The 26753-nt window shown below is 55.9% G+C and overlaps 2 protein-coding genes across 2 annotated transcripts; one reads left to right on the top strand and one right to left on the bottom strand.

Annotated features, from left to right (window-relative positions):
* The first annotated feature begins 35 nt into the window (after window positions 1-35).
* On the top strand, window positions 36-11759 carry ELL3 (elongation factor for RNA polymerase II 3). Its single transcript, XM_030577307.1, has 12 exons — window positions 36-170; window positions 1555-1596; window positions 3290-3417; window positions 5362-5525; window positions 6196-6428; window positions 6501-6625; window positions 6973-7063; window positions 8088-8358; window positions 9180-9237; window positions 9635-9806; window positions 9881-9925; window positions 9995-11759. The coding sequence occupies exons 1-12, from the start codon at window positions 36-38 to the stop codon at window positions 10100-10102; spliced, it is 1572 nt and encodes a 523-aa protein (XP_030433167.1). The 3' UTR covers window positions 10103-11759.
* A 1395-nt stretch (window positions 11760-13154) lies between these two features.
* On the bottom strand, window positions 13155-26316 carry PDIA3 (protein disulfide isomerase family A member 3). Its single transcript, XM_030577308.1, has 13 exons — window positions 26124-26316; window positions 23695-23773; window positions 22163-22280; window positions 20819-20926; window positions 19150-19279; window positions 18468-18584; window positions 17732-17857; window positions 16714-16896; window positions 16027-16135; window positions 15699-15827; window positions 14415-14494; window positions 13708-13765; window positions 13155-13333 (listed from the first exon to the last, which is right to left on the bottom strand). The coding sequence occupies exons 1-13, from the start codon at window positions 26270-26272 to the stop codon at window positions 13217-13219; spliced, it is 1503 nt and encodes a 500-aa protein (XP_030433168.1). The 5' UTR covers window positions 26273-26316; the 3' UTR covers window positions 13155-13216.
* Window positions 26317-26753: the final 437 nt, after the last annotated feature.

Genomic DNA, 26753 nt, shown 5'->3' with positions numbered 1-26753 from the left:
CGGCAGCCTGGCGCGGCCCGGCCCCACTCCCCGCCATGCCGTGGCCGCGGGCGGAGCTGTCTGGGCGGCTCCGGTACCGGGGCGGCTCCCGCGGGCCCCGCTTCAGCCTCCTGCACCTGAAACTCACCGACCCGGCGCTGCGGGCGCTGCGGGATTGTCAGCGGCTGCAGGTGGGGCGGGGCAGGACCGGGTCAGCGGCCCTCCCGTGCCCCCCCACCTCCCGCCCCGGGACCGGGTCAGCGGCCCCCCGTGCCCCCCCACCTCCCGCCCCGGGACCGGGTCAGCGGCCCTCCCCGTGCCCCCCCACCTCCTCCCCGGGACCGGGTCAGCGGCCCTCCCCGTGCCCCCCCACCTCCCGCCCCGGGACCGGGTCAGCGGCCCCCCCCGTGCCCCCCCACCTCCCGCCCCGGGACCGGGTCAGCGGCCCTCCCCGTGCCCTCCCACCTCCTCCCCGGGACCGGGTCAGCGGCCCTCCCCGTGCCCTCCCACCTCCCGCCCCGGGACCGGGTCAGCGGCCCTCCCCGTGCCCTCCCACCTCCCGCCCCGGGACCGGGTCAGCGGCCCCCCCCCGTGCCCTCCCACCTCCCGCCCCGGGACCGGGTCAGCGGCCCCCCCCCGTGCCCTCCCACCTCCCGCCCCGGGACCGGGTCAGTGGCCCCCCCCGTGCCCTCCCACCTCCCGCCACGGGACCGGGTCAGCATCCCTCCCCGTGCCCCCCACCTCCCCCCCTGGGGACCGGGTCACCATCTCTCCCTGTGCCCCCCCATCAGGCTCTCCCCCTCGGCTGGGTCCGGGTCAGCGCCCCCCCCACCACCTTCCACCCCGGGATCGAGTCAGCACCCTCTCCCTCCCAGCTGGGCCTGGGCCAGCACCACCTGTGTCCCCCCACCTTCCCCCTAGGCTCTCCTGCACTTTCCCCCCAGGACCGGGTCAGTGTCCCCCATGTCTCCCCACCTCACCCTGTGCCCAAGACTGGGTCAACGCGCTCCCCCCCCAAGTCTGGGCCTGGGTCAGTGCCTCCCATGTCCCCCCATCTCACCCCTAGGCACTTCTCCAGCTCCCCCTGGCCTGGGACCGGGTCAGTGTCTCCACTCACCCCAGGCCAGGCCTGGGTCAGTGCCCCTGGCCCCTCACCTCACCCCTGGGCTCTACCCCCTATCTCTCCCCCCCTCCAGCCTGGGACCAGGTCAGCACCCCCTGTCCCACACCAGTGCGCCCCCCCCCGTGCCCTCCCCATCACCTCACCCATGGGCTGGGGCTGGGTGAGCGCCCTCTTCCCAGCCATCCCCTCCCAGACCAGGCTGGCAGCAGCCAGGACCTGATGTCTCTGTTTTGCAGGGAGGGTCGGTAACCATCAGAACCGTGTCCTGAGGGCCCTGGTGGAGTCTCTATTACCGGCCCTGGCCCAGAAGCTCTGCTGCAGTTCAGCCAGGACAGCCCCCCCGCCGGCACCGGGTGGGGCTGGGTCGTGTGGGTGACCCAGCTGTGGGGGCGCCTCTTCACAGAGGTCTGGACAGGTGCAGCCGCTAACTGTCGCTCTTGTTCTGTTTGCAGGGCTCAGCCCAGCCTATCATCGCCTTCCAAGGGAGCCAGGGGGTGAGTGGGGCAGGGCTCCCTGGGGAGCATGCAACTCCCAGCTTGTGGGGGTTGAGGATGGGGCCCTCGAACACACTGAGTGCGTGTGAGACGGATGCCAGCCCAGCCCCACTGGCTTTCCACAGCTCTGTTTCCACTTCCGTTTCCAGCCTGGGTCTGCCAACCCCAGCCGTGTTCTGGGCCTCTCTCCACAGCCACAGCCCAGCGCCACTGGCAGTGACCTCGGAGCAGCCCCTCTCTCACGACCCCTTGCTGGCTTGGGCGAGGGCTCACTCTCCTTCCTTGCCTACCGCTGGGGTAGGGCAGCCGCTGAGCACGAGGCGAGGGGCTGGGAGCTGAGCTAAGTGGGGCAGGGGGAGCACAGCAAAGCCCTGCTCTGGGGGAGGTGCAGTGTGCAGCCTGCGAGACCCGGGCACAGCGCTCATCCTGGGCAGGTGGGAGCTCTGTTGCTTGGGACTGGACGTGGCCTTGGCACTGTAGGCAGGATTGGTCCCTAGCCCCAGCAACAGAAGCTGTTGATGGGACCCATGGGATTTCCCCACCTCTGTCACCTGTGAGCCTCCTTCCAGGACATGGGGCCGGGGCTGCTGAACAAACAGGGCCCCGCGGAGGCTGGGGAGCAGCTGGGCTGCGGGGGAGGGGAGCCCTTTTGATCTGTAGCCAAGGGAGGGGCCCATGACACTGTCTGGGGGGTGTCATGGCCTGTTTGGGCCTGACTGGCTCTTGGCAGCCCTGAGGGGGATGGGGTGGAGTGATTGTGCTCCTGCAACCCGTGGCCTTAGCCTATAGGGCCCTGAGCTGCCATCTGCCCTGTGCTGGGCCTGGCTGAGTCTCTTCTCTGCTGTTTTCTGGAGGCTCTCAGGTCAGGGATTTGCCTCCCTCCCCTTTGGCTTTGGGCTGCTGCAGCACCTCAGCTGCGCCATGCTCCTCGCTAACTAGCTCTGCAGGGAGCTGCTGTCTGAAGCTCAGATAAGGGTCCCTCTGGCCTTTGCCTGCAAACACATTAACAGTCCCCTTGCAGGGGGGTTTGGGGGGCAGGTGCTGGGCTGCGAGCTCAGCAGTGGCAGCTGGAAAGAATAGGTAAAGCGCTGGATCCCTCCATGTGTCCCTGCTCTGTCTGAGCTGGGGCAGAGCGCCTGCCCCAAAGGTGTGTCTGGGGGTGCCTACCCCATGCCCTCCCCCGCCTGAGCGGGGGCAGAGAGCCCCTGGCTTGGCCAGCTGTCCCCTGCCCAGAATGCCAGCCTTCCTTCTGTCTCTAGCCCCAGCCCCAGCAACTTGGCTGTGTACCCCACTGCTGGGAGTAAAGCCACTCCAGATCTCCCACTGGGTCCCCCAAGTCTGGAAATGGCCCAGCATTGTATGGGTTAAACCTCTGCTGGTGATCTGCGCCCTGGAGAGCTGCTGCTCAAAGCAGGCTATAGCCTCGGGGGGGGGGATCCTGAACCAGACAATTAGATGGCAGTGCTGCTGGGCTTGTTGCCTGTAAACATGGGGTCTGGGGAGCCCCCAGTCTCCCTCCCTGGGAGAGCCTGGAGCGTGTGCAGCTGAGCCCGAGGAGAGCTGCCAAGTCCCAGGGAGGGATGGGGATGTGGGGCAGGAGGAGGATGCAGAGGGGCAGGGACAATGCAGCTCCCCTGTTCTCAGTGCCCCACTCCCCGGGAATAGTCCCATGCGCTCCCTCTCTCCTGGACAGTACATCAAGATCCCCTGTGGCCTGGGCAGCGTTGAGGACGGAGCTCGCCTCTTCACCTTCTACCTGTCCCGCTACAGCAAGGACAAGCCGCAGGCCAGCTTCGACTGCATCCGGCAGTACGTCTCCAGGTGAGTGAGTGGGCAGTGCCCAGCCTGGAGCCGGTCTGTGCCCCAGAGGCCCTGTCCTGGAGACTTCCCAGAACTGGAGGCTTGTTTCCTGCCCTGAAATCCTAGACAGGTAACCAACTTGTGGCTGGGGGCAGGGCCAAGGGCTTGTGGGAACCTGACCTGGCTGAGTAGGGGCATGGCCAGCACCTGAGTGGAGGCAGCTCAGAGGGGTGCGTGTGTGTGTGAGGCTGAAGATGGGGCGCAGGCAGGGGAAGGGGCTGTGTCTGCTTTGGTGTCAGGGAGGGGCTGGCTCTTTGCAGATGCACCTGCTTGGCCATGCTGTCCAGTGACAGTTCTGTGTGGAGCTGCAGCCCCTGCTCTCCCCAGATCCACTGGGGCACCATGTGCCAGGAGCTCCCTGCCTGTGCAGCCCCCACTCCCCAAAGAACATCTCCTTCAGGACACGGGGTAGCAGTGACCAGGAGGGGGCTGCTCTCCCCACACTGGCACTGGGGCTGCTCCTGAGCAGAGAACAGTGCCAAGTGAAGGGCTGACTGACACCTTCGGGCTGTTCAGCAGGGTGGGAGGTGGCTGGGAGCTGCCTCAGCGTGGAGGGAGCAGGCTGTGTGAGTCGTTTGGTGAGAGCTGCTGTAGTCTTAAGCAGCCGATCCCCTAACTCTTCCCACTGACCTGTGCTAACTTGGGGGGCGGGGGAGAGGGCCCTGCCCTGCCCTGCCCTGCTCTGGGGGTGATTGCAGTTCATTCTGGGTCAGGGAGGAGTCCTTGGTTCCACTTCAGAGCCACATGCCAGCCCAGTGCCCCTAAGATGGGGAGGGGGCCGATTAACCTCACCAACCGGAGCCTGCCAAAGAAGCAGGGAGGTAGGAAGGCAGGCAGCAGGGTGCTAAGAACTACTGGCCTGTGGGAGGGGCAGCCCCATATCCCTGCTGATTCCCCTGTGGGGCATCTGCAGAGACGGCGCTTCCATTCCAGAATGCACAGGAGAGACACCCTCACCGAAGCGGTGCTGTGACCCCAGCTTTGGAACTGTCTCTGGGAGGCAGTTCAGTGAGACAGACCCGAAGGGAGCTCGCTCTTCCTCCAGGGCAAGCCACGCAGCATCATCGCCTCCTTGGGCTGCATCTCTGGCCCTTCAGCCACTCTTGCTGACCAGAGCTCGTGGTGGAAAGCAATCCCACTGAGGCAGACCCCTGAGGGAGAATTGTACTATCTCAGGGAGCAATGCAACCCCACCAGCATCTGCAGGGGCACTCACCAGTGCTGAGAAAGTTGGTTTATAGTTGGCTGGCACCCAGCATAGGGGGGAGGCCTTTGGTAGCACAGAAAACGGACAGTTACGGCACAGTCTGTCCTGTCAGCATGGAGCCTAAAGCCCTGTCCCTCTGACCCCTCTTTGTCCCAGGTCAGCTGAGCCCTGACTGCTTCCCACAGCCCACACTTCACTTCCAGCTCAAGCCTCCATCCCTCAGTCCTTTGTTCTGCAGCTGGGCAAACTCAGCGTGGCTTCCAGCAGAGAGCTGGAGCCATCCATGGCCCTTCGTTCTTAGGTATTGAAGTCCTAGGGACTGGATTTGCTGTCATCTTCATGGACTCTACTGAAGAGGTGCCAGCCCAGTGCCATTCGCACCTGTGCCAAAGCCCACCTTGTCCCACCACCTCGTTAGCAATGGAGCATGTAGGGGAAACTGAGGCACGCAAACTAGTCATACAAAGTGTGACAGAAAATCTCCACTCCACCACAGCAGGAGGCTGCCCTGGGGAGTGGCTGTGTTGGGCAGGGACTGGGGATGAGATGAGACAAGACAAGGGCACATCACCTGCTGCGTGGTAGCGAGTGCCCTCCCGGTCTGGGGATGTCTGGGCTCCCTCTCCTTGACTAGCTTCTCAGGATGGGCTAGCAGAGAGCAGGGGCCAGGCCAGTGACACAGGTTTCTGTGCTCTGAGGTTGGGTGAGAACCAGCTGGACTGTGTGGGCAGTATCCAGGAGAAAATCACCGTCTGTGCCACCGATGACTCGTACCAGCTGACGCGGGAGCGTGTGTCCCAGGCAGAGAAGGAGGTGTGGAGCAGAGCTGCTATCGAGATCAAGCCAGCAGCCTCAGGCCATGGTAAGGTCAGGGCGTGGCTCATGAGTGGGGCTGACCTTGAGAAGTGGGAGGAAGTGCTGAGAGAGCAGAGCAGCCCCTCCCACTCTGCGTCTGGGCATGGGGCAGCATGTGGCCCATGTAAGTGCTGGCAGCTGGCTCTGTGCTGCACATGGGAGGGTGAGGCTCACTACAGCTCCTGCCTGGAGGGCTCCCATGGCCAAGTCTCTCTGTCCCATGCCTTGTGTAGCCATTCTGTGCCCAAGGTGCGGGGCCCTGGGAATCAGCCTGCACCCTGCTGGCTGCACTGGGCCTGCTGGGCGGGGTTGGCGAGGCTGGATTCAGGAAGAAGCTGGGGGCTGAATTGGGGCTGCAACAGCTACTGGGTGAGCCCAGCCTCTCTCTCTCTGGGTGTTGTCTCACCTCCACAACTCTTGCCCAGTCCCCCTGAACTGCGCATTGGCTGCAGCAAATGTACCAGACCTCAGCTTGGCAGGATTTAGCCCAAACTCACAATGAAGTGGAGGGACCCAGGGGCTGCAGAGGAGAAGGCTCTTGCGCCAAGGGGGCCAGCTATGGGCACGCGGAGAGGAGTCAGGTACTGGCTGTGAGATCTGGGATGAGAGGCCTTCGGGGCACATGTGGAGGGGTTAGTTCTTTATTAGCAGCCATTTGTGCATTGATTCCTCTGCAGGTAAATGTGTCACCATCCCAAAGAAGCTGGGCATGAGCCCCTCATTGGGGAAGTGCCCCACTCCAGGGGGCAGGAAAGGTAGCCCCATGGGGCCAGATCACAGGGTTCTTGTGAAATGCCTAGTGCAGCTTCTGGCTCTGCGGCCCCACTGCGAACATGAGCTCCTGGAGCGGCTGGACAAGGTGCAGATCTGCCCAAGGGACAGGGCCCAGCTGCTGCCCGTGCTGGAGGAGGTGAGTGTGGGTTGAGGGGGCAGCGTGGCGGCTCCTGAGCTCTCGCTGACTCTGCTGCTCTTCCCCACGCAGGTGGGGCAGCTCAGTCCCCGGGAGAGCAGCTACCGTCTGAAGAAGGAGCTCTTCGGGCAGGTGCAGGAGGATTGGCTGGGCTACACGGCCGAGGAGCAGCAACAAGTCAGGCAGCTCCTGCGCAGGTGCAGCCCTGGGCCAAGGCACAGAGAGCTGCCCTGGTGCCCCCAGGGTTCATGCTGAAGTCCCGACTGGCTCTGGGAAGGGGCTGGATGTTTCAGAGCAGGGGAGGGTTGCAGGGCACTCCTGTGTGTACAGTTGGCTTCAGGCACAGAAGGCGTCACAGCCAGATGGTGGGCTCACACCTTGTTCCCATCTCGTGTTCTGTGCCATCCCTACGCCAAGGCCCTGACCGCAGCCTGCCCGGCCCTATGGCCTCGGTGCTGGCAGGGCAGTTCCTCTCCTGTTCTTGGGGGACACACTGCCTTGGCCCATGGTAGCTGCCCCAGAGATCTTCTCTCTTCTGCTCCAGGAAACAGGACCACGGAGCTGTGGCCAGGCCCTTCTTGGTGCCTCTGGAGTGCCCGTCTTGCCAAGGGGCCAGCAGAAGGCCCTTGGGCGTAGTAAGTATTGGTGGTATGAAGCCTTAGGCAGATGGACGCTCTGGCACAGGCACCAGAACTAGGCAAGGGCAGGAGAACGAGGGCTGAAAACCTGCTAAGGCTAAATGTCCAGAAATCTGGAGATCACCAGCATGGCTTAATATCCCAGTTTTTATATTTGAATATGCATGGATTTATTTGCAGAGATTGCACATGTCCTCATTTCCAGAACTGAGCTGATTTACAGATATGTTGGTGACTCTTTTTGAAGCCATGGTGCCCCCCGTCCCCCATGGGGCAAGATCAACTCCTCCCCCCAAAATCCAGAGCCCCGTCATCCTCCTCCACTAACTCTGGGCAGACTGGACACCTCCCCCTGGTTCAGGGCCACTGCGGCTGCCCGGCCACCCCTGGGCAGGCTCCACCCACCACCCTACTGCTTAACAGCACTGCACAATTCCCCGACGTCCCAGCTGCAGCAAGGAAGCAGCTGTAGGGTCATGGGAATGCCTGTGCCCAGGCCACTGGCTGGGCGGCTCCTTGAGGCTCTGCCTTGGGCTGGGAGGGGGCTGATCCCAGGTGCCTGGATGGCTGTGGCTGGGCCTTGCCCCTTGCTGTGCCACTGTCACTAGCCGTAGCACCAAGTCTCTGGCCTTGGGTGGGTTGGGGGACAGGCTCTAGTCTCCGGCTGGGTAGCTGGAGTCCTGGCGGGCAGCCTGGTTGCAGGGGCGGGAACCGTTTGTACAGTGGGGAGCTGAGAGCCATTGAACCAAACTGTAACCCTGTGGGATGGAAACACTGCAAGCCAGGGGGTGCGACAGCCCCCCAGCATCCCAGTTCCAGCACCTGTTCCTGTCTGGCCTAGAGCATCAGCTCTGCCCTCCAGAGCGGGGGGGTGAGAGTGCTGCATGTGGGGAGGGGGTAGCCACGTGGGCCATGATGAAAGGGGTGGATCCCTCCTTGCTCACCTGTTTCTGCAGTGAGGGCTCCAGCCTGGGGGGTGAATCCAGGGCAGACCCCACCGCCTGATGGGTTTTTCTTTCAGAAGCGACTGGCACTGCTGGATGCCTTGGACCCACAAGGGCTGAAGAAACCATGTGCCCAAGGGCACCCCCGCAGCTCTCTGGGGTCCCACCACAGTCTGCAGGAGCCTGGCCTGGAGCATCAGAGAGCCCACAGCCAGCAGCAGCCATGCCAGCTTCCCAGGCCCAGCGCGGAGCTGCTGAGCTCAGAGGAGGAGCTGAGCGACGGGGAGGGAGGTGATGACTGGGAAGAGGGAGCTCTGCGCCTGGAGCAGCACCTTTCTGCCCTGCAAGGTGAGGGGCTGTGCTGCTCCCAGCCCACCACAGGGACATCCTGCTGCCAGTCAGGCTCTGACCCACCTTGTCAGCCATAAGCATCCCTAGCCAGAGCTGTCTGCCACATAGGGCTGACAGCCCCCAGGCAGCGAGACTAGGGGAGAGCAGCCTGGAAGCTCGGCGGCGGGGTGGGGGCACTGAAAAAGGACTCGGGGTGAGCCTAAAGCGAGGCTTGCGTCAGAGCTTCAGGGAGGGGGAAGTTGTGGCCCCAAAGTACCTGCTAAAGTCAGAGGGAGGAGTCTCACCCCACGGTCAGCAGGGGGCGCCCCAGGAAGGAGGGGCCCTGGGTTCTGTTCCCTGCTCTGTGACACCCTGAGCCATTGCCCCCCCTGCCAGGGATATGGGGAGGGGTGATGAGGCTGGTCCCTGCACAGCGAGCCCTGCAAACCTGCTGGTTAATGCTTGGGGGGCTGGGACTCAGCCAGTGAGCAGTGTGTCTGTTCGCAGCTTCCAGGACCATGTGCTGGGGGTGGGAGGCAAGTTTTGCTTCCCTGGGGCAGGTCATGGCAGTGCTGGGCAGAGCCCCTGCACCTACCACTCTGCGCAGCATCGGGGCACTGTCTCTTCCCGGGGCACTGTCTCTTCCCTTCTGCACACCAGCATGGCTGAGGGGCCCCACTTGAGACAATGCAGGTGGCTGGAGCTCATGACTTTGCAGGCAGCTCCTGCTGGGGTTATTGGTGGCTCTGTAGCCCCAAGGAATTGAAGGATGGAGGCTGGGGCTGGAGGGGAAATTACTTTGAAGAGTTTCTGCCCAAATTCTTTTGCTTCCTCCTCAGACAGCAGCTCCCGGGTAAGCCCCCCGGCCTCCTTCGCTGAGCTCCCAGATTACTGCCGGTAAGCATAGCCAGGGCACATTGCTCCTCCTCACCTGGGTGACAGGCTAGCCTCTTGGCAGATACCATGGTGGGGGCCCTGTCCCAGCTCCCACAGCCTGAGTTGGGGTGGGGTGAGGGCTGGGGCATGGAGCCAGGCTGAGCTGCAGATTCCCAGCCTGTAAAGTCCAAGTTGTAAATGGAATCTCAAAGCTGAACGAGAAGCAGACCAGGTCCTGCTCCCGAACGGGCAGTGCCCACCTTTTCTCTTCCTCACGCACAGGGAAGCTATGGGTCAGGAGCTGGAGTTGCTCCTACCAAGCAGCATTCTGGCATGTGCACCTCATGCAGAGCCCCTGCTGCTCAGCTCACCTGCCTTGATGGAGGGACTAGTCAGTAGTTTCTCCTGGCTGTGCTAGGAAATACAGAGCCATCTGTTCAGTGGAGCAGCATCACGCCTATATGGAGGCGTTCAGTGCGGATTACGCAGAGTACCGGCGCCTCCACACCAGGATCGGGACTGTGAGCAGGACATTCATGCAGCTGGGAGCCAAAATCAAAACGCTGCCGCGCGGGACGCAGGAGCACAAGGTGAGGGTGGGCTGGGCTGGGTGGCAGGGCAGCGTGCCTAGGCCGAGTGCTGAGTCAGCTCTCTTGATTTGCAGGCAGTAGAAGACAGAATCTTACAGGAATACCGGAGGTTTAAGCAGGTGAGGCTGGCGGTGGGGGGCTGGGGCTGATGCTCCCTGGCAGGAGCTGACCTAGGATCTCTCTTGCAGACCTACCCCAGCTACAGGAAGGAGAAGGACCGCTGCGAGTATCTTCACCAAAAGCTGTCCCACATCAAGGGCCTCATCCTAGAGTTTGAGAAGACAGGGGCTGCCTAGAGGAGCCTCCGGTGCTCTGAGCCTGCAGCCTTCCCGCTGCAGGGAGCCGGGCCCTGCCTGTTCTCCTTTCCCTTCAGGGCGGGGAAGGTTAGCGAACTGTCCTGTAGTAGTACAGTAGTTGCAGTGCCCCAGCCGGGTGTCGGGGAGGGTTGCAGGACAGGGCATGTGGCTGCCACAAAGCACAGAGTGGGTGATGGTCTTAGTGAATTGTTCCCGGTGAGCTGCTGTCTTACCTGTCCCAGCTCCCAAGGGCATCCAGGGCTAGTGGTGCAGCTCCAGGTCAGGATGAGTGCCTGTGAACTGTTCAGGGGGCCAGCCTGTACCCCAGAGCTCTGCTCATTCAGGGCAGGATCCCTAGCTTAAGGCTTGTCACAGCCAGCGTGGCTCAGCCTAACTCGTGATAGGTGCAGCCTACGCTGCCTGCTGGAGAAGGCGGCTTTTGCCATCAAGTGGGACCTGCCACCTTCCTTCACTGGCTCCCTCCCCCCTAGGAGCTGAGAGCATGGCAGAGCCTTGCCCACCAGGGACAATCTCAATGACTAGTGCTAAGGGCACCATGCCCCAGGGCTACAGGAGGAAAGGGGTCAGTCTGTGCTGGGGGCTGATGACTGACGTGCTGGAGCAGTGTGTGGTAGCAGGAGTTGAGGGGACAGGGAAGTGCCCCACATTCCTTGGCTGTGCACCCTAACTATCCCTCTGTGCTGTCATCAGAACTGGCTTGGGACCCTGCTGACGTCCCTTGGAACTGCAAGGGAGGGGAGGTGGGAGAGACGACAATGGTTGCTTACGGTCCCTTTGTGCCACAGTGTGGGCCCTGGGACTTCTGCCTTGTTCCTGGTTTATGGCCCTGGGTTAAACAGTTCATTGTACAATGTGTGGCTATGGCATTCCTCTCCCCCCCCCCCCCCCAGCACCTGTCAGCTCTTCCTGCTTTGAAAGTAACTAGCCTGACCCCACCCAGCAGGAGAAACTGATGTGTTAGGGCTTGGCTGGGGGACTGTAAGTGATGCTGCAACCCTTTGCCTTGATTACCAGCTGGCCTCAGGGGAGGGGAAGGGCCCTCATGTACAGGCTCTGCTGCCTTGTCCAAGGAAGCTTTTACAGCACCATGGGGCTGTGATGAGGGTTACTAGGTGCTAGATGTAATGCAATTACTGAGCCACTTAGCAGCCAAACTGCCCCTCTGCCAGGGAAGGGCTCAGTGGGGGCCAGCTGAAGGATGTACCTAGCTTGAGCAAATAGGAGCATTCAGACAAATGCTCTGTGGGCACTGCGTTGCCAGGGGCTAGGTGGGTAATGGCTGTTTACAGCTGACAGGCATTAGCCCCCACAAGGCTCACCAATTCCACAACAGCTCATTCCCTGGGGTTGTGCCCCCTCCCAGTCAAGGGGGTAGGCAGCTGTCCCTCCCCCCACCTGTAGTCAGGGCTGTGGTTCAGTCTCTGCTAGGGGGCTACAGCAGGAGCCCAGAGGGAAATGCTCAATCAAAACTGCCTGACCCCTGCCCAGCAAAGACAGGGTAGCATGTGCTTTCCCAGCAGTGATTTAGACCTACACTGGTGCTGGGCTGGAGGAAAAGCTATGGTACAGCAAAGCCAGGATGGGGGGAGGACCTTGTAAATGCTGTTGTGCTCCAGTAATAAAGGTGTAGACAGCTCCCTGGTGTTTTTTAAAACAAGTTAGGGCAGGGGAAGCCCTGCTGTAGCAATGAGGGCTGAGCCAGACCACAGCAGTACACAGATTTACCAGCCCTCCACTGCAGCACTCATCTGCCTCCTGCCCAGCACAGCGGCTCCTACCTGCACCAAGGTAAATAGAGCAGTCTGTGGTACAGCAGGCCTGCAGTTCAGAACCTTGGAAGGGATGTAGGCTTGGTGCAGCCAGCCAGCAGGAGACAGGACAGAGGGCTACAGGCAAAGGCTAGCTCATTTGCTGCAGGGCTAGGAGCCCTTGGGCCCAGAGAGGCTACTCCTCCCCAGGAGGCCCTTGAGTGAGAAGTAAGAGGCAACTAGAGGCTGGCTCAGCTACAATCACAGCTCTGGCCTGCCCATGAGGCCACCTGAACAAAGGAGCTGAGCACCAAGCAAAGTGCCCTGCCCTTCTGTCTGGCTGGGGGAGGCTTTCATGCTGGTCCTCGCCTCTTGTGGCACTGAAGGGTTTGCTCACACCCCTGCCACAGCTCTGGCTACATGCCAGGGAGAAGTGCTGTGCTGCCAGGCCCAGCACCAAGTGAAACCCACTCAGTGCTTGGCACAGCTTGAAGCACTCCTAGAGTGACTGGCGTGCCCTGGAGGTGGCTGTAGGAACAGCCCAGGGCTAGGTGAATTAGTGCAGAATGCTCCCAGGTCACATGCTGGCCCATGGCAGGCAGCTCAGAGCCTGCAGCCATGGCCTCAGGCAGGCTTCTTGCCCCTTCACCCCTGGTGTCTGGGGCATTCACTATGGCAGCTGTGCCCTGTCACAGAGCCTGTGTTCTGTACCCAAAGGGGTCTCTTCTGTCCCTAAGCACCATGCAGTTCTACCCACTTCCTCCTGCACACCCACTGCATCACAGGCCCCCTCCTAGGCCAAGTTCCCACAGACGCATGGCAGGGGCCAGTCCCTCACCAGCCTCTTGTACTGGGAAGCGGCTCGTAGACCACAAGATGGAGTACGAGGGCAAGTGGAATTTGTTCCCCATGCATTCTCACAGCCCTCAGGAACCAGCTAGGAGCAGGGCAGCACTCCAGAGGTCATGGGCTCCCAGCTTGCACATGGATGCTGGGGCCACATACACAGGACTCTCAGCAGCAGCCACTGGCAGCACAGATGTGTGGTTTTAAAGGGGTCCATTTTATTGTCTCACTTCTCCCAATGTACAAAAAAATTAGAAAATAACGTGTCTCCCCCTGCCCCACCCCTCAATCACCCCCCAAGTCTGGGGCAGCCCCATAAGAATGCAGCAGAGACAGCAGGAAATTAAACACAACTAGGTACAGCAGTTGGGTCTCTTCAGCCCACATTGCATTGGGCACAGTTTCTTCACTCCCTCCAGCTGGCCCCAAGAGACCCAGGGCTTCCCCAATGCCCACACAGTTCCTCCTGACACACTGGTGAGCTGGGTGATTAGCTGCTTTACAGATCCTCCTGGGCCTTCTTCCTTTTCTTGGGCTTTTCCTCCTCCTGCAGCACAGGGGGGCTGGTCGCCTCCCGCTTCAAGTAGCTAATGAAGTCGCTCACCTCCCGGCCCCCCTGCAAACGGCACAAGAGCATGAGGCCAGGGCTGAGCACCAGGATCCTGGCTTTGATACTCACAAGACAATAGGGAGTATCTGCACCTGCTGGCTCCAAATGGGGAGCATTCACAGCCTCACGGGAGACCAAGCTTCCCCAGACCATTTCCGTGAGAGCCCTTTAAAGCTCTCCTCCAGGATACACCAACATGTCCTAGAGGTGCAGCTACAGGGCAGGCATCCCTCAGTGTGCAGGGCAACGTTCCTGGGGGCCTGTGCAGCCACACAACACTTCAGCTGCAAGGATTTTACCTGGATGTGCACTGCCCAAAGCTGTAGCAGCAAGGAGGAAACCTGCCTGCAGAGCTCCCAGGGCAGGAAGCAGACACTCACCTCATATTTCTTTGGATTCTGCTTGTTACCAGCTGCAGCAAAATAGATAGTGGGGAAGCTGGGGAAAGAAGAGATGTGTCAGCTCTGTGTTCAGCAGTCTTCAGGTCCCAGCCCCTCCCGGTGAGTCTAGCACTCACCACGCAGGGCAGCAGGTTTGCCCTGAACCACAGAAGGGAGAAAATCACTGTTGTATGGAGTCTATCACCACACAAGTCAAGGGACAAGCTGTTCAAGGCACCATCAGCCAGAGGAAGCCCAGAACAGTAGCAAGCCATGCCCCAGCAGGAGATGTGAGCACCATCAGTTTGGCCCTGGGAGCAGAGCTAACTGAGTGCACCTGGATTCAGGTTTGCACAAAAGACAGGAGCCCTGCTGTTCTTCATCCTCAAGAACAGTTTCAGAAGTAGAAGGAAGGCAGGCCAGGGAAGTTCAGGAAGCTGTGTGCAGGTGTGCCTGGGAAACACAACAGCAGCAAGGGCAGATGCTTTTGTTTGAGTTACTCCAAGTCTGAATTTCTGCTGACAGCTGCTCAGGAGCAAGACAAGCAAGTTCCCAGTGACTATGACTACATGCACATCAGCCCCCAGCTGCCATCAGAGCCAGAGAGAGATTCCTCAGCCCTTCTATAGCATAATCACTGGCTAGAGGCAGTAGCCAGGACTCTCCCCTGCTACCCCACCCAATGTCATACAAGCTGAAGCTCTTACCCTCGGACTTCGTATGGAGAAGGCACATCATTGGCTGTAGCATCCATCTTGGCTATGACAATGTTGGGATCTTTGCTGAGCTGTTGGTAGGACAGCACATTAGTGAACAGATCACCACTAGTCTATTGTGGACGCTGGGGGAAGATGCTGACCCCCCCCCATGTTCTACTAGGACCAGGAATGTGTGTTCTCCAAGGCCAAGGGGAGATGGGGGAGCCACGGGGGCTCTTGGCTAGGCGTATCAGAACTGCCGGGGGAGGCTGGGGCAGGATTTGGGACAACAGCGTTCATTTGTACAGTGCCTAACACAACGAAGGCCCCTGGGTGCTATGGTAATACAAATACTCTAGTGAGTCAAAGCTTTGTCCTGAGAGAGACCAGGCAGCGCCAGTTCAGGCTGGTATTGGCAGCAAGGAGGGCACAAGCTTGCTGTCTGATATCCAGGCGAGCACTAGAGATACATGGGCAGGTACAACATTCAGGCCCTCCAGAGAGCACCCCTGACTCAGGTCTCCTTTAGGAGGCTGCCCCTCCAATGTACACCCTCACTCACCGCCTGTAGGAGAGATGGCCAAGGCCGCCTGGGTGAGCAGGGGGAGTTGCTGCCTCTAACAATTTATAACAAGTTCACAAACCCTTGCCATGTAAATTATCAGAAATAAGATCTTTACAACAGGAAACTTCTGTTTAAAGGGACATTATACCAGAATAGATTCATCAGATTTTTCTGTTTAGCAGGATGTTACCGTATTACAGAGTGGGAGCATCATTACACGACTGTCTCATTTCTAGTTATTCGATTACATTGGTTGCTGCCTATGCTTCTCCCCACGTGCCTTAGTTCACTGGGACAGGATGAAGAACTGAGAAGTCCAGGAGCCAAGGGAGCAGGCCTGAGCGGCATACAGCCAAACCATCCCTCAGGCAGGCATCTTTCTAGCAAGGATTCCCTGGGGACCTGCTCTCAGCAATGTTTGGACAGAAGACAGTGACCCGGAAAGACATGCAGCCACCGGAGGCTAGTTACTGACCAGGGAATATTGGTGTGCCCTGGCCAGAGCCAAAGGAGATGCTCCAGGTGCCACCCAACCTCAAACGTAACTAGAGGGCAGAAGTAGCCAACTGCATACTGACTAATGCCAGTTTAGAGAGCAGTCAGAGGTGGCCACTTAGGCACATTCATGCAATCTTATGGCTTGGCTGGCTGAGCATGACCCTCAGACAGCTCAGTTTTGGGGGATGACTGCTGCATTCAAACCTGACAGGCAAGAGCTCCCAGCCTACCTTTTCTCCTAGTTCCTTGTACTTGGGCTCCAGGTTCTTACAGTGGCCACACCATGGGGCATAGAACTCAATCAGAACGTCTTTGTCCTCCACATTAACAAGGTCATCAAAGTTTTCAGCAACCACCACCTGGAAAGATTGAATTCTCCAGATTAGCAGCATTTCTGCACATGAATAACCACATGCTCACTCTCCAGGCTCTGACCTGAGTGAGCCTGAGCCTCATGCAGCAAACGGCACGCAGTGGTCCTTGAAGCCTGCACAGAACATTTGTCAGCTCAACATGCAGTGTTCTAGCTGGAGAGGCAACAGCCACGTACACCCTTACCTTCACAGGACCATCATTGTTCTCTGGAATGGGCTCTGACTTCAGGTATTTCTTCAGGTTACCATCAAAGTAATCCCGCAAGAATCGCTCCAGAGCTTTCCCATCACGGCTACAAATCAAATAAAGTGACATTTCAGAGCCATCTGGCACACAGGAGTAGCAAGTGCACCCTACAAATCCCAAGGGAGTTTCACTCCACCCACAGACAGCAGCACACTGAAGAAAGCCATTCGGATCCTCAGTGCTAACCCAGGGCTCTAACTTCCCCCAGATGACCCAGGGCACAAGAGCCACCTTCAGGATTTTGGGAAAGTGCCTGGTGCACATGTTCACCCCAGTAAGTCAGGCTTCCTGCTGCCCACGCTTTTCCCACCCAGGAGATAGGCTGAAGTGTGTCCCCCATACCCTTTATTTTAGGTATTCACTCCTGCTGCTGTTCACTCATGTTATTTTCTACCCCGGTCTTTACCTTTTAGGTACCTTAGAATTAAACCCTCAATCCTTAGAGCTTGCAGCTCCTCCTTCCATAGTGTGTAACTGCCCAGTGGCAGGCTTGTAACAGCTACTCCTGTGCCACACAGGAACATCCAGCTCAGGTGTCCTCCCAGTGAGCCCAGGCGGGTGCTAAGTATTTGAGAGGCTTTGCCTGTGACTGGATAGGAGGGGGGCACCACGCCCAAGACTTACGAGAATTCCTCTTGCATGACATATTTCTCTCCCTTGGCGGTTCTGATGGCAACGATAGGAACCTCCCCTGTGCTGCTGTCCAGGCCAAACTCTGAAAGCTCATGGCCAAAGGTTTTTCTACTAGCAACAGCAAAGTAGAGCTTGTGTCCAGCGTCCAGGAACTTCTGTGCCACCATCATCACTCTGAGTAAAGCAGAGGAAACATGCTGTTACGCTTACAGATGTTGAACAGTTTCTCCAAGACAGTAGAGCACTTGGGGAAAGGAAGAGAACTACCTCTTTCAAGCTGAAACAGAACAGCTAGAAACAATTAGTGGGGGATCTGCAGGTTAGGAGGTTCTGCAAAGAGAAGTAACATGAAGAAACAAGAAAGAAAGGAACATGCTACTAAACTGGATGTGACCTAGGGATCTCCCAATGCATAGCTTCAACAAGTCTTCATTTTGCAGTGAATACTCCATAGCCCCTCAGTCAGCTCTGATCAACCAGGTCTCCTGTGGCTGCAGCACTGCATAGGGAGTCGAGCTCCAGTAAGGTGGAGTACAAAGAATGGAATCGAGCATGAGCCTCCTCAGCAAGATTCGTAGTTCTGGGTCTCAGTCAAGCAACTTTGGCCTGGACAGACGGATAAAGGAATCAGAGCTCCTGATAAGCATGCCAAATGCACTGTCGACACCTGATGCTGAACGAATGCTCCAGGCACGTTAGCTGGCTGCCTGCAACCTATGGAAGCACCAACTGCTTTCCACAGAAGCATAAGCTGGAAGTCAGTTTTCCAGAATCAGAAGCAACATTTGGTGGAACAGGATAGTGGCCTGCAACGCCTCTCTACTTGTAGTGACAATACACCCTGCAGACAGAGCCAAGAGAAGGGAAAATTTACTAGAGTCCCAGAAATGATTTCTGAGTTTGCACCCTGGAGAGAGCATTCTGCCAGATAAACCACCTGAATCCACCAAAACAGTGCACTGCACAGGGGAGGAATACTGTGCCTTAGGATTGATCTCCCTCTGCTTACCTGTTGCGCCAGTAGTTGGAGCCCTTGGCATTCTTCTCATAGTCCACATCATAATAAGCCACCAGCAAGTCCTTCCCCTGTATCAAGTCTTTGTTATCTTCTGTCATATGTGGACAGATGCCAAAACTATCAACAAAGCAGTAGTTAGCAACCTGCGTCTCACTATCTGAGCCTTCCTCCCCACCCAGAAATAAGCTTGTCCTAGCACAATCTCCTTCTCATCCAAGATCACAGGATCCATAAAATTGCCAATATCCAGCAGGCCTATTTGAGAAGTGTTTTCTTCAAATAGCTCATTTGTGCATCAGGCCAGTTTGTGGGGTTCTGCTACTGTAGCTGGACATACAACGTTACACATGGGTTTTGATCAAATTAGGGACCTACTTTTATTTATGACCAAAACTGACCTAAAATCAAATGAGCAAACCAGGTAACTGGAATGCTAGATCAAGTGCCCAGCAGCCAAGGTCAGCGCAGAGGAAAAGCCCACATAGAAATCTCATTCTTGAGAATGAATGATGGACCTGCAGTGCACTGAGTACCCACAAGCCAACTATTCTGCGTGTTCCATTAGAAGAGAAGAACCCCTAAGATCAGCTAGAATTTAGTAGCCCAGAGGCAGTGCTACTAGCCATGCCCAGCCAATAGGACTTAAGCCAGACTGCTCAGAGTCTAGGAATTTAGCTGAACTCTGTCACGCGCCCTAGCCCTGAGATCGAAGTGAGATGTCACTCACATGTTCTCCTGGAGAAACTTCTTGATCTTGCCACTGGTGATTTTGTCCTCTGCGTACCTCAAAGTGCTGTCCTCAAATTTGTTTGCCAGGCGTTGAGGACGGAATAAGACAACACCCCTGAATAGAGGTGGAGAGAGCACAACATGAAACAGTTGAAGGAACTAGCAGTATCTGGATGAGCGGGCAGGTACAGTGGTAGATGCCTTTCCAAGTACACAGTGGGATCATCCAGGTCCTGAACAAAGCTACCTGTACCAAAGCCACCTGGCCAAGCCTTATGCTACTAGCCAGAACAAGCAGCAAGATTTCTGGCAGTTAACAAGTAAAGAACCCCCACCCCGTGGTGACAAGGGAAGAGGAGAATGGGCAATACGGGAACAAAGAGCCCTGGAGACTTTACAAGTGTTTAACAGTCAGCCTCTCTCCCCTGCCCCTGCATAAGAGCCATGACCCGCTCACTGTAGTTTATGGCTCAAGGGTCTCCCGGGCCCAATAGCAGGACCTAGGCAGGCTGGTCTGAAGGGGTTTCCAGTTGGGCCCCACAGCACTGATTTTAGAAAGATTAACCTCATCTAGTCCTGCCCAAATGAGAAGCTATGAAAGGAATTCACTTTCCAAAGCACAGCTGTCTGAGAGGTTGTCCCTGGTGCCCCAAGAACCACTTGTACACTGAGCGACTTACTCTCCGTCTGCCTCATACTTCTGTATCAGCTGCTCCTCGCTGGTGTGTGCAAAGCGGTAGCTCTCTCTTAGGTTGCTGGCTGCTTTCATGAACTCTGAATAAGCATCACCAAATGCATCTTTGAAGAAGCCTGCAACAGAGACAGACACAGGGACCCTGCAGAATCTCTGCCTCAGCAGATGCCATTTCACTGGTTGACTCAACTCTTCTGTATTTACTCTGCCTGAGACACTGTCACTTCTGAATGGACTCTTCTCTGCCTAGCAAAACTGCTTCTGTGTAGCAAGGCTCAATTTCTTGGTGTTCTTTTAGAAATAAACCAGCATTTCCTTCCTTCTTTCTGCCCCAGCAGGAGCCAAGCAGCTTTCTTTGGGAGTGCATCCAGGCCAATCTCCAGTCCAGAAGACTGCAGCCCTCTGGGCACCAAGTCTGCCATTTTCAGCCAGAGATGGAGCTGCATGCTGGGCAGCTGGGGTCTGGACAGAGGCAGTGCCCTATAGCAGCGGTTCTCAAACTGTGGGTCAGGACCCCTAAATGGGTCACGACCCCATTAAAATGGGGTCACCAGGGCTGGCTTAGACTTACTGGGGCTCAGGGCCAAAGTCTGAGGCCCACAGCCCTGGGTGGTGGGGCTCAGGTTACAGGTCCCCTGACTAAGGCTAAAGCCTTTGACCCCTTCCCCTCCTGGAGCGGTGGGACTCAGGCTTTGGTCCCCCCTCCCAGGGTCATGTAGTAATTTTTGTTGTCAGAAGACAGTTGCAGTGCCACAGAGTTTGAAAACCCCTGCAACTATAGCATTGCTCCACAGGACTCAGAGAGCAGTTTTTCCACTGAGTTCTGGTCTCCTCCAAGCTCCCATTTGAAATGTTCCTTGGATTAGCTTAGCTGCTATAGCGATGATCCGAGTCAGGCTAATGTGGTGAGACTGTTGAGTGCTACAAGGCTTAAGTGACAGCCATCCCTGCATGTGTCAGGTATGGCTGGGTATAGCGTACTGCCCTCAGGGGATGAAGTCAGAACAGGGTCCTGGGGGAGAACTGGCCATTTCTTCAAATTTTACATACATCTGTAGGTGCCTATCCAATGCTCTAGTACTAACCTTACTCTGAAAGAAAAAGCAAAGCCTTGTGATGCATCATCCAGAACTGTACACCAAGGCATTATCCTCAGCTAAATGAGCTGCTTGCCTTGTTGCCCTTAATAGTCCAGCACCAGCAGTTCTGAGCCTATTTCACCAGCTATACTGGTGACTTATGCAGATATTTTTGGACACCACTGTCCAAGGCAGAGTTTCCCATCAACACTTCTGCGGACCAGACCCCAGGACCCTGACGCAGTTTAGCAAGGCAGCAAGCCATTCCCTGGTGTCACAAAGGTTGAGAAACACTGGTAAGATACTTACCCAGTTACAGTGGGTATCAGTGGATCTGCATGAGTGATGGGGAAGGATGTTTTGATATCCATATGCCATGGTCAGATAACTTAAAATCAGGATACTCGGGGGGCCATCTTGTGATATAATCCTTATGTTCATGTTTGGCTCCCCGAGACCAAGACAATCAGATTCCAGGAAGCGGGGAGGGAGGGGGAGAGAAGGAAAGGGATGGGGACTGGTGAATGTGTAAGTATCCAATGTAGTTTAAAGGCTGTGTTGGCCCGTACTACTCACCCACCACAGAAGCATCTTTGTCACTGATGAATTTTTCAAAATCTGCCACAGAGTGGAGAGCCACTGAGGCAGGCCCTGCCTGTTTCTTGAGGTGACTGACAATCCCATCTGAGGAAGGAGGAAGAGAAGCATACAGCAGTGTCAGAATGATGGTTTTATAGCGTTCTAGGAGACCGATTCCATGCTTTTAGGACAGAGATTGTTTCTGCACCATATGCCTGTTCAGTACTTAGCTAAATGGGACCCCAGCCAAGTCTCTAAGCACTACTGTAATACAAATATGTATGCATTCCAGCCCCACAATGGAACTTTCATGAAAGCATGTTGAGCTGGAAGAGATTCATAGGGGATTCCCAGAGCACCAACATCCCAGCAGGACCTATTCACCCCCAATTCTTCCTCAAGAATTGCAACATTTACCATGCAAATGTAAAGCCTTCCTCCCCAAGTTACCAGCGCAGTAACATAAGGAGTCAAAGGCTTGCCAGTTTCAAGAGACCAGTGTGCAATGCTCATCACAAGAGTTACATAAACAGAGTGTCTTTGTGTCTGCTCTGAAACCTGACCTTGCAGCACTTTTGGGAAGCCAGTGGCTCTCAACCTTTCCAGACTACTGTACCCCTTTCAGGAGTCTGATTTGTCTTGTGTACCCCAAGTTTCACCTTGCTTAAAAACAACTCGCTTACAAAATGAGACTTAAAAATACAAAAATAGCACAGCACACTTACTGAAAAATTGCTTACTGTCTAATTTTTACCCTATAATTAGACAACAAATCAATTGGAATATAAATATTGCACGTACATTTGAGTTTATGGTATACAGAGCAGTATAAACAGGTCATCTGCAGAAAATTTTAGTTTCTACTGATTTTGCTAGTGCTTTTTATGTAACTTGTTAAAAATCTAGGCAAATATCTAGATGAGTTGATGTACCTCCTGGAAGACCTCTGCATACCCCTGGCTGAGATCACTACACTAAGCAACAAGCCCTGGGCAACAGCTGCACTGCAGTGGAATTCAGAGATAGGCAGATGCGTGTTGACCGTACCAGATTGATGAATGTAACAAATATTCTCTCCTTCCTGCGTCTTTTGGCCACTGGATCTCTCCCATTGCTGATCAGATGTTGTGGACAAGGCAGACTTGCAGTGTCTCATCTTTACCAGGAACCAATTATGTACTCAAGTATCCAGGACTTCTACTCCCATCCCTCCCATCACCATGAAGACAAGTTGAGCCCGGTGACTGTGGGCCATGCAGCCAGGATGCTCCCATCTCCATGGCAACAAGTCAAATTCAATCCAGATGGGAAAGTGCTGCAGCACGATGCCAGGATCCTTACCTGCTGTCCTGGGCCCATCATAGGCACCTGCCTCTTCACCATCCCTGAAAACCTTCAGGGTGGGATAGCCACTGACTCCGTATTTGTTACAGGTGTTTGAGTTCGCTGTACAGTCAACCTGAAGAAGAGAAATATTGCTTCTTTACACAGTCACATTCATGCAGTGTTGGTACACAGCACCACCTCCTCTGCTGCAGAAATCAGAAGCAGCACAAGGCAGCTGCCCCACAGAGGGCCCACCACATAATTCTATGAAGTAGAGAAATGCAGCCTCAATAGGGCATTAAAAGGCAAAGTCCCTATCCACAGGGAGGGGGCTTCTGGCAGAAAGTTATAGGAACAAACCTGGCATCCTGTATGCCTTTATTTGCAGAACATGCAATCAATGGTATACTATGGAGCAGACTGTATCCATGTCCATGGAAGCATACAGGCCAGATCCAGTGCACCCACAGGGTGGCCGGAACATGGACTTGGGGAGATCTGAAGACTGTTAACCTGGCTAACAAAGCTAGGCAAGTACATGCTGGGACACTACATGAGAGACTAAAATGCACCAACTGCAGTGTGAGAGGTGCCACTGATCTCTAAAATTCCTTCAGTCGGCTAATGTAACAGCGCCTAGAGACGGCTGAAACAGAAGAATGCTCCCCATGCCCAGAGGGACCGATACAAGTAAACGGGGACTGGATGGTGTGAAAAGACTGCAATGAGGCACTGGCTTAGTGGAGTTGCACAAGTCAAACAGTGACAGGGTTCCCTGTACTTCTTAACCTCTTCACAAGAGAGATTCCCTTTACAGCAGCCTTCTGCTTCAAGGCAGTGCTGTAAGGCACTTCCCTGCATTGGCCCCCTGGAGTGAGCCGAGTAGGGCCTAGGAGGGTTTCACCATCACCACTTAATGAAGGTGTGTGTTTGCATGTAGGAAGACAGACTCCTTTCCAGTGCTCAGCACACTGCAGAGGGAGAGGCAGGAGATGCAAGTGCATTAGGCCTCAAAATCCCCTAAACCCAGGGTCTGAGCATTTACTGCATATAACGCCTGCAGATACACGGCCTTTGTTTTTCCCAAGCCATGAGTACTAGTGTAGAAAAAAGTGTATTTTATTGCAGTGGTAAAGGGATGGCCTCTCTATTGTGCCCTGTACAGGAACAGACCAATCCTCTCTGACAGCAATGAATGCCTAGTGCTCCAGAGGCAGGCAGCACACTACTTGCACAATACTGCCTCCAGTGGAGGAAATCTGCTTAAGATCTGGGGCAGGAGGACTTGGACCCCCCAAATGGAGAAAGAAACCCACACCCTCACATTTATGAAACAGAGGAAATTAAGTCAGACCCCAAATCGCCATGGAAACACTGGATGCACTAGTCAGGGTACAGCCCCAAGCACAGACTTTTAGTAAGTGGGCTGTAAGTGTAAAATCTTCTGCCTGTGCCAGATGCCATTTAAGATCCACCACGAAGATGGTTCCAGCTCAGTCTGAACAGGTAAGCGGTCACAGAACCATGAACTCGGGCTAGGTCCATACCTTTACTAGAGGGACAATTCCTTTCAGTCTGGTAGCAGCAGCCTCGTACTCTGGGGCTAGTCGTTTGCAGTGCCCACACCTGAAGGGGAAGTGACAGTTCGGTTACAAGGAAAAGCCTCCCTGCAATTGGAGAGATGCCACATTTCCATTTACAAAGGATCTCCACACTGTCACACAACCAACCCAAACAGTCTTCATAGAAACAATGAGGTTTCCCGGAAGGATTTTCAACTTGGAGCTCAGGCAAGGGCTGAGGGAAAGAGATGGAATAAGTCACATTGACATTATTCCTTCCCAACATTTTGGAGTTCCCCTACTTGACCAGCGTGAGAAGAAAAAAATGTGTTGATCTTCCCAGAGGCTTTACTCTATTCACTAGAATGCAGGCCAGCGCACTATTGTGTTCCTACAGATGCCCAACAACCATTAGCACTAAGCACTGTGATTTAACTCCTGCCCACTGAGATGAGTGGAATTAAGTCTGAAACCTAATATTAATGAATCATCCAGTCAGAAGATACATAGGAACAAGACTTAAGCTAAATGTACAAATACTTGACGATTCCATAACTTAATTCTCAACACACTAACCACAGAACCACGATATAAGTTGATGCTTAATACAGGCCTGAAACACACGGCAAGTTGTATTTGCAGCTTTGTCACCCAGTGAACTGCTGTCTAGTTTACAGAGTTCTGCAGTTTTCAGCAGCAGGTCAGTTAAATTCATTTTAATAATCCTGAAAGCTGAGTAACTCCTTACAGAACTGAAAGTAAAAATGTACTACTCTTTTAATCATCCCAGCTAATCAGTAACCCAAACTAACAAAACGGCAACATTAGTCAAACATCTTCTGGTGCCAGTAGCATTATCCACCACACACTGTAGCTTTCCCTCCTCTGGCAACACTGATCAAGAGGTATATTGCAAAATCTAGTGGCACAGAATGAAGGGGATTATATTCGTGACACCCAGTTCCAAAGTTCCTAGAAATCCTAGGTTTCTTTTGCTCTGCCTCCTTCAAGCAATTGAACTAATGAAAGCCTGTCCATAAGCTGGTGTTTTTTTCCTTAATTCAAAAGAATCTGTGTAAGTGACCAAGATTTGCTGTTCCATTTGTCACAAACAAGGTGTTGATACATTTGTTTGGCTAGACAAATGTACTCAGTGAGTTGACGACTTATTCACTATTCCACAAAGTCGAGAGGATGCTTTAGGAAGTCCTGTGTATTTCTGGAGCTGGACACCAATTCAGAAGTATAAGATAATACATCAAAATAGGACCACTCTTGGAGTGTTCACCCATGACTTGCAAACAAAAACCTGTTTTCTAACCAATTAAAAGCAGACACCACAGCAGAATCCTCATCTTCCTGCAACCTAATGCATGATGGAAGTTGTAGTTCTCATTCTGTACCAGACAGTTCAATTAGAAAATTGACAAGTTCATAAGTAAAGCAAGCAGTTAGTACTTCGTAGAAATGCAGAACACAGTCAGCTAGAGAACACAGACTTATCTTAAGGCATCCAATTTCCAACTAAGAATTGTTTTGCTACCACAGAACTTAATGTTTTAATCATATTAAGTTGGAAGTAGCCTACCATAGTATGCTTCAAACAGGGCATATGCAGTATCTTACAGTAACTCTGCACTTACCAGTTATTTTAATTTTGTATTTTGGAAAGAGACAAGGCAACAAACAGCAAAGAGTCTGCCAGAGTAAAGCTTGACTGCCTGTCCTAGGGTCTCTGTGCTGGAACCCAGTGCAGAGGGAAGGCCTGAGGTCTCCCACCAGTCACTTGAGAGCATGAAACCCTTGAGAAAGAAAGAAAGATGCCCAGAGGGAAGGATGGCCCAGAATCAAGGGCAGCCCATTAGACATTCATTTTGGCTGGATTCTGTTACCCCACAAGGGGTGGGACTAAAAGACAACCTGGTGGGAGGGCTGAGTCACAAGAAGCGGCAGCCCACCACAGGACGTTCAGCAAGGGATGCTACAGGAGGCGAGCCTGCTCTGCCACACCCAGCTTCGCAGCCAGGAAGGTCTGGCTCCCCACGGAGCTCTCTCAAGTTCTCCGTCCTCAGAGACGGAGCTAGAGGGGCTTGTCTGCCCGAGGCAGTTTGGCTGCCCGGAGGATACAGCACAGAATAGGGCCCTTGGTGCTGGTCTCACGGGCTGCGCACCGGGACCTCCCAGCACGCTGAGCCCACCCCGAGTTCCGGGGCTCCACGCGCGAGGCCAGGCCCGGCCCGGCCCCGCTTTCAGCCAGCCGGGAAGCGAAGCGAAGGGAACGGCGGGCCCGGAGGAGCGAGGCTTGCACCAAGCCCGGGCGCCCTTCCTGGGCACAGGGGGCCGCGGCGGAGCCAGCCCGGGCGCCAAACGCACCGACCGTCAGGCGGGTCCGAGCCCCGGGCCCGGCCGCTCACCAGGGCGCGTAGAACTCCACCAGCACCAGCCCCGGGCGCTCGGCCAGGCCGCTCTCGAAGTCCGAGTCCCCGAGCTCCAGCACGTCGGAGGCGCGGCCCGGCCAGGGGCCGAGGACCAGCAGCAGCAGCAGTGAGCGGGGCAGAGCCATGGCGGGCAGCGGCGACTCAGGCCGGGCGGCTCCTGCTCCCTGCGCTCCGCGGCGGCGGCCGGACTCCACTCCAGCGGCTACAGGGCCGGAAGTCCCGCCCCCGAACCGGATCTGCAGTGTGGCAGCTCCCCATTGGCACCCGAATGGCGCGTCACGGAGAGTGGGCGGGGCCTGGGATCTCAGCGTCCCCACCCCTCAGGCCCGTGCCCTATAAATTGGCTGGATCGCTGCTTCTTTCCCGCCTCCGCGGCTTTTCCTCCGGGGCGGGGCGGGGGCGGGCTCTGCAGCGGAAAGCCCCGCACCCCAGGGTCCCGGCGCAGGAGCGGGCGCGTGCCCGCCTCTTTGGGGATGCTGGCCGCCATGGCAACGGCGGGGAGGGGGCTAGGGCCGGCCTGCCTGAGGCGCGGGGAGAGGCCCAGGGTATTTACGGGCCCGCTACCACTGCGCCGGGGGCCCCGGAGCCTGTTGCTGGGACGTGACC

This window comes from Gopherus evgoodei, chromosome 10 (genome assembly GCF_007399415.2).
Source record: "Gopherus evgoodei ecotype Sinaloan lineage chromosome 10, rGopEvg1_v1.p, whole genome shotgun sequence".
In the NCBI taxonomy this organism is placed as follows: domain Eukaryota; kingdom Metazoa; phylum Chordata; order Testudines; family Testudinidae; genus Gopherus; species Gopherus evgoodei.
The sequence above is the reverse complement of the archived record's forward strand: the minus strand, read 5'-3'. Positions and strand labels throughout refer to the sequence as shown.

Coding starts and splice junctions, on each gene's coding strand:
- ELL3 (XM_030577307.1), top strand. CDS start 36: ATGCCGTGGCCGCGGGCGGAGCTGTCTGGGCGGCTCCGGTACCGGGGC. Junction 171..1,554: donor GGGATTGTCAGCGGCTGCAG/GTGGGGCGGGGC, acceptor TTCTGTTTGCAG/GGCTCAGCCCAGCCTATCAT. Junction 7,064..8,087: donor GCAGAAGGCCCTTGGGCGTA/GTAAGTATTGGT, acceptor TTTTTCTTTCAG/AAGCGACTGGCACTGCTGGA.
- PDIA3 (XM_030577308.1), bottom strand. CDS start 26,272: ATGGCTCTGCCCCGCTCACTGCTGCTGCTGCTGGTCCTCGGCCCCTGG. Junction 23,774..26,123: donor GTGGAGTTCTACGCGCCCTG/GTGAGCGGCCGG, acceptor CTTCCCCTTCAG/GTGTGGGCACTGCAAACGAC. Junction 13,334..13,707: donor AGAATCCAAAGAAATATGAG/GTGAGTGTCTGC, acceptor TGCCGTTTGCAG/GGGGGCCGGGAGGTGAGCGA.